At 47.1% G+C, this 6,742-nt stretch overlaps 1 protein-coding gene across 1 annotated transcript in view; it reads right to left on the bottom strand.

Annotated features, from left to right (window-relative positions):
* Positions 1-201: 201 nt before the first annotated feature.
* LOC130472630 (flavin-containing monooxygenase 5-like) overlaps positions 202-6,742 on the bottom strand; it is a 32,030-nt gene continuing 25,489 nt past the window's right edge. The window contains exons 5-8 of the mRNA XM_056844006.1: positions 5,983-6,182; positions 3,893-4,245; positions 1,330-1,402; positions 202-550 (exon numbers count right to left, since the gene is read on the bottom strand). Of these exons, the coding sequence (XP_056699984.1) occupies positions 202-550; positions 1,330-1,402; positions 3,893-4,245; positions 5,983-6,182 (975 nt within the window). The remainder of the gene's footprint in view (positions 551-1,329; positions 1,403-3,892; positions 4,246-5,982; positions 6,183-6,742) is intronic.

Here is a 6,742-nt window from a genome sequence, read left to right as displayed (position 1 = left end):
GTTCAAAGGGCTTATGGTGGAGTAACACTGCTGACGTTAATGACTGTCGCTGGGAGAGCTCTGTTTGTAAAAGCACTGTGCTGTAGATTTACAGAGGGTGACTACTAAAAGGCACAAAGATTAAAAGATGAAATGGACAGGACCCGAAAATCAGGCGTAACCTAATACCCCCGCTGTCTAGCAAACGTGGAACTTCGGTGCCTAAAAAAAAGCACAGACTACAGCAAAGACAGCCACAGCCAAGCAAGCGATCTTGAACACAAAGGGTAGCAAGGCACCTCCAGCCGAGTCGTCGGTGGGCCTTGTCCTCAGGGGCTTGAGGATCCGGTCCTTCTGCGTCAGGATAGCTTTCTCGGCTCCGGCCCATTTCCCCGGCCCTTGCAGGCGATACTGAAATGGTGTGCACGGCCCAAAGAAAACCTCCCAGGCCAGCTTGGGATTTGTGAGGAGCAGTGATCGGATGTTAGGCTTCACCCCAATCAGAGAGGCCAGCTCGTCCATGTAATCAATATAATCCACTTGGATGGTGTGACGGGGGCTTTTCACATACCTGAAAGAAAAAGGGAAGCAGAGGCAGATCAGCAGGGGAGACAACAGTATCTTGTAAGGGTAGGGACATGTGGGAAACTCTCCTCCTGGAGGGGTTTTCTCTACCTCTATTAAACTCCTCATTTCAGTGGAAAAACTGGTCGACAATGCCTTGGGTAACTATAGTTTAGGTCTTATTTTACTTGTTTTACTGAGGTCTTAGTTTTACTCCAATGGATATTTCCTCAGTTTTCATCCCAACTCTTTTCAATAATCTGCTTCCCTTTCTTCTTCCATCACTCCAAATGCTGCTGCTTCTAGCCAAAAGTTTTGCATTTATGAGAACAATTTTATATTGCTCCCTTAGCCACTCATGACAGTAGTAGTAGTAGTAGTAGTAGTAGCAGAAGAAGAAGAAGCGGAGGGAGGAGGTTGGCAACCCTAGTAAGAAGCCAGTTATTTTACTCTTTCTTTATGGCATTCTAGCCACATTAGCCATTGCATGATTACTAGGGTTGCCAACCTCCAGGTGATGGCTGGAGATCTCCTGCTGTTACAACTGATCTCCATCTGATAGATATCAGTTCACCTGGAGAAAATGGCCGCTTTGGTAATTCGACTCTATGGCATTGAAGTCCCTCCCCTCTCCAAACCCTGCCCACCTGAGGCTCCGCCCCCAAAATCTCCAGATATTTCCCAGCCCAGAGCTAGCAATCCTAATGATAACAATAGTAGGAGGAAATAGCAACATTAGAATACGGGTGTGCAAAGTTAACAGTTCAGGTTCGGCCCGTTCTGTACCTTTTTTCCATGGCTTCTTTCTTGGCTGTGATATCTGATACCATTTCACTTGTTGAAGGTACCGTAACGAGCCCTACGAAACAGAAGCATAAGGTTAAGAGGCAATGCTTTGAGAAGCAGAATGAAGGCAGATGGAAAAATTGGACTGTGAGGTCAAGAGGCCTGCTTTGGAAAAATCGTGGTGCTAGCATGGTGTAGCGGTGAAAGTGTTGGACTGGGGTCTGGGAAATCCAGGTTCAAATCCCCACTTGTGCCATGAAAGCTTGCTGGGTGACCGTGGGCCAGTCACACGCTCTTGTGAGTAGGGTTGCCAGGTATCCTAAGCCTAGACGACGTCAGTGCAATGACATCACTTCCGGAAGTGATGTCGTTGCGCTGATGATATCAAGGCCTAGGCTTCATTTTATGCCTGGTAAGACCCCCAGTGGCCAGCTGGACAGCTCAGGGGGAGGGGGCCCAAAGAGTGGGATCCCCCGCCCCCAGCGAGGGTCTGGCAACCCTACTTGTGAGGATAAAACAGAGGAGAGGAGAATGATGTAAGCCACTTTGGGTCCCCACTGGGGTGAAAGATGGGATATAAATAAAGTAAAATAATTTTTAAAATAAGATAAAATAAAAATCGCAAATTCTCAGAGCCAGTGTGGTGTAGTGGTTAAGAACGGTGGCTTGGAGCAGTGCAGTCTGATCTGGAGAACTGGGTTTGATTCCCCACTCCTCCACATGAGCTGCGGAGGCTAATCTGGTGAACTGGATTTGTTTCCCCACTCCTGCACACGAAGCCAGCTGGGTGACCTTGGGCAAGTCATTCTCTCTCAGCCTCACCTACCTCACAGGGTGTCTGTTGTGGGGAAGGGAAGGTGATTGTAAGCCTGTTTGATTCTCCCTTAAGTGGCAGAGAAAGTCGGCATATAAAAACCAACTCTTCTTCTTCCTTGGCCAAAGCCAATGGGGCTGGCATTCCCTTCGCCTCTAAGCGATATGGGAGCTAGGCTCTCTGTGCTCGACTAAGCTCATCTTTATCACTTGCAGCCGATTATTTCGGAGTACTCTGGAACCAAAGGAGAAAGCCCAAGCAAATGAGGAGGATGCTCTGTTTGGCTGGGCAGACGCCATTCCCCCCAACAGGGCTGAGAACTGAATTGAATAAAGTCAGGAGAGGAAGGAGGGGGGACATCTACATGGGAGCTGAATGAGATCCAGGTTGAGCTCCCGTGTGTCCTCTGTTTGTGGGCACTTAGGACCAAAAGATCATCGAAGTAATTATTTCTCTAGCAATTTAAGGTTTTATACGAGAATAGTAACATTTGAAAATTTCCAGAAACGTTGATCTATCTATCTGTCTGTCTGTCTTCTATCATCTATATCTATCAATCTGTCACCTGTCATCTGTCTTCTATCATCTATCAATCTATCATCTATCAATCTATAATCTATCTGCCTTCTCTTCTATCATCTACCATCTATCAATATATCATCTATCAATCATCTATCAATCTATAATCTATCATCTATTTGCCTTTTATATATCTATCATCTATCAATCATCTACCATCTATCTGCCTTCTATCATCTATCAATCTATCATCTATCTATCATCTACCTATCCATCTGTGTCTATTCATATTTGAGGCCCAGTCACACACACACCCTCCGCTATTGCAGCCACTCACCCAGAACTGGAGAAGGCCAAAGAAGCTGGTGAAGGAGCTTGGAAATTGTGTGCAGCCATGCAGGCTGCAGGAGAGGAAAGTGCAGCCAGCGTTCTCATAACCTGCCCATTCAGGATGGCAGTGGGAGGGACAGTGCCTGCCAGTGAGCAAAGGAAGAAATTCCTGCCCATTCATCCTGGCGCAACAGCTGAGGTTGGGTTGGGAAGCCCAGCCCAGTGGAGACCTGAGTGGGCTTGCCTTGATGCAGCGTGTGCTTGGCCCCAGCTGTTGGGGTGTGGGGGAAAGGCCTCCTGGGAGGAATGAGGAGATGGGGCCAGAGACACAAGGACTCTTGGTCCTTGGCTTTTAGTCCATGGCTCCCTTGACTAAATGAGTAGGGTTGCCAGCCTCCAGGTAGTAGCTGGAGATCTCCTGCTATTACAACTGATCTCCAGCCGACAGAGATCAGTTCACCTGGAGAAAATGGCCACTTTGGCAATTGGACTCTATGGTACTGAAGTCCCTCCCCTTTCCAAACCCTGTCCTCCTCAAGCTCCACCCCAAAAATCTCCAGGTATTTCCCAACCCGGAGCTGGCAACCCTACAAATGAGCCAGGCCAGATGATCCAGGACTAGTCCTGGATCTGGTGGACTGTGACGCCTGCTCGTTTTTATATTAATTCATTTAAAACTCAATTTTTGTAAACTGTGTTATCATATGTCATATTCTGTAAGCCGCTTTGGGTGTCCGTTGGGGAGAAAAGCAGGATAAAAAGACCCCAAATAAATAATGGTAGAAATTAAACGGCTGTCATGTCCCGCCAAGGCCCGTTTGCATTCCTGGTTCTCTCCTAAAGCCAGTAAGAGTCACAGTCCACAAGAAACCTGTTCAGAAGAGGTATGAAAGAACTTACCTTTGAACACGCGGCTCGCCCAGCGGGCTTGCAGTTCTGAAATGGGCATGATGGCCCCCAGAGGCTGGACGAGGCCGATGATAGCCAGGGTCGGCTTCTCCAAGTGAGGAGGGAAAACAAACTTATACAGGGAAATCTGGTTCTCAGTTACTGGGAGAGTATTCCCAAGGAACGGGAAAGAGAAACTATATCCCGTGGCAAAGACGACAAAATCGATATTTTCTTCCTTTGAACCGTCCTCAAAGATGGCAGCACTTTCAGTGAATTCCTTGATGTTCGATTTTACTAGAACTTTGCCGGAAATGATGCGGTTTGGCAGCTCGTCGTTGATGGTCGGATGCTGGCTGAGAAACCTGCAGGGAGTTAAAAAAATTAGAAGGAGAAGAAGGAAAAGAAGAGTTGGTTTTTATATGCCGACTTTCTCTACCACATAAGGAAGTATCAAACCAGCTTACAATCACTTTCCCTTCCCCTCCCCACAACAGACACCCTGTAAGTTAGGTGGGGCTGAGAGAGCTCTAAGAGCTGTGACTAGCCCAAGGTCACCCAGTTGGCTTCATGTGTAGGAGTGGGAAAACAAATCCATTTCACCAGATTAGCCTCTGCCACTCATGTGGAGGAGTGGGGAATAGAACCCGGTTCTCCAGATCAGACTCCACCGCTCCAAATCACCCTTGTTAACCATCACACCACACTGGCGAGCCATGGCACCGTCTGGTCTGGCACCCGTAGTGTTAATTTCAGTCACCCTGTCATGGCAGTGGGCAGGGCCAGCTTTGTTAAAGGGAAACAGCATAGTTCTGCTTGCTGCTTTATTTAAAGGGGAAGATGCGCCCTCCAGAGCTGGGGAAAAGAAGACACACCATTCACTGAACTCAAACATTAGCCAGAGGTTGCCGAAATGGCTAGGCTTTGCTGCAGGGAAAAAAATAAATGTTCACAATTTGGCAGGAATGGGTGTAAAGATTAGATCTGGGCTCTTTGGATGCTGGGGGGTGGTCGTGCCATGCTGAGTCCCTTAAAAAAATAACATTAACCTTCAAAACCTGCTCAAAACCTGTCTCTTGTTGCATCTACTCAGATGTTTACTCAGACTGGTCATTTATGCATGGGTACTTTCACTCACGTTCCCCCCCCCCCCCCCGTCTGTCTTGGTTTTTCCTTGAGTTTTCCTTCCATTAGAGATGACCTCACTGCTAGCCCTCACAAATCCTGGACCTTCCTGTTCCTCTGTTAACCCGGTTTTTCTCTCTCCCCTGAGCTCAGCCCGGGTGAAATCCCCATGCATAAGGCAAAGTGCAGGACACACAAGCTTGGTTTCGCTCACAGTCAATTACAAAGCAGCATGTCCAGAGACGGGGATTCAAATGCTCCCTGTTTCCTGGGAGCTTTGCATTCCCTAATTTATGTGCCCAATATAAATATTCTGAAGAAGTGGAAGCAGTTGAAAAAATGAAGATGACCCTGCCAAAAATGTCTTGCAGTCTGAAAAGACAGCAGTCTCCAAGGTCAAATCAGAAAGTATTTGAATTCCCACTCCTTGAAATGCTGCTTCGTAACTGGCTGTAGTGAGAGAAAAGTTCCCTTTCCACCCAAACCCAATTGTCACATAAAAAAAGCATTTTAAGAACATAAAACAAAAATCAGAGCCATCTGAAAAGAAGGTGGGGAGAGAAATTCAAACCTGGGTTTTAAAAAGCCCAGTCCTATGCAGAGTTAACCCCTATGTAAATAGTTTAATTTTGACCTCATCCTTTCTGCAGTGAGACTCCCTCCATTCTACCCTCACAACAACTCTGTGAGGTAGATTAGGCTGAGGTAGGGTTGCCAACCTCCAGGTACTAGCTGGAGAGCTCCTCCTATTACAACTGATCTCCACTAATAGAGATCGGTTCACCTGGAGAAAATGGCTGCTTTGGCAATTGGACTCTATGGCATTGAAGTCCCTCCCCTCCCCAAACCCCACCCTCCTCAGGCTCCACCCCAAAAACCTCCCGCCAGTGGCGAAGAGGGACCTGGCTGTGTAGGTTCTTGTCAGTCAAAGGAAAACAATCCATAGCTGTTGGTACAATGCATTGCTGTGTCAATACCTGTGCTGAGGCTTCAAGCCATAGTGAGAATGGTTAAATCTTTCGTTCAGCTTGTTTTCTGCCCAGTTGTTTATTATGGATGGAATCAAAGACTGCTTCAGTAACAGATTATAACGGGTGGAAAACACCACATCTCCTGGGTAGCCTTTGTCACTAACACGATTCAAGATCCACGCCCCTCGGCGAGTACTGAGGAAGACCTGGGCAAGACAAAAAATCAAATTCTTTAAGCTGCTGATCTCAATAGATAGCCATGTCTTCTGAGGCAGGTTGAGTATCTCTTATCCGGACTGCTTGGGACCAGAAGTTGTCCATATTTTGGATCTTTCTATATTTTGAAGATTAAGAAGAAGAGTTGGTTTTTCTCTACCCTTTCTCTACCCTTAAGGAGTCTCAAAGAGGCTTACAATCACCTTCCCTTCCCCTCCCCACAACAGACACCCTGTGAGGTAAGTGGGGCTGAGAAAACTGTGACTAACCCAAGGTCACCCAGTTGGCTTCATGTGGAGTGGGGAAACAAATCCAGTTCACCAGAGTAATGTCCACCACTCATGTGGAGGAGTGAGGAATCAAATCCGGTTCTCCATATCAGAGTCCAACGCTCCAAACCACCACTCTTAACCACTACACCACTTGGCAGATGGATAGGTCTGACTAGAGAGACAGGGAGCTTCTGATGGAGGCCAGAAGATGAGCAAAGATGAGAAAAGATGGAATGGTTCCTGTCTCTCTGCATAACTAAAAGAATCTTTCCACATGT

Source organism: Euleptes europaea, chromosome 2, assembly GCF_029931775.1.
Source record: "Euleptes europaea isolate rEulEur1 chromosome 2, rEulEur1.hap1, whole genome shotgun sequence".
Lineage (NCBI taxonomy): Eukaryota > Metazoa > Chordata > Lepidosauria > Squamata > Sphaerodactylidae > Euleptes > Euleptes europaea.
Note: the sequence above shows the minus strand (reverse complement) of the source record. Positions and strands in the feature narration are given on the sequence as shown.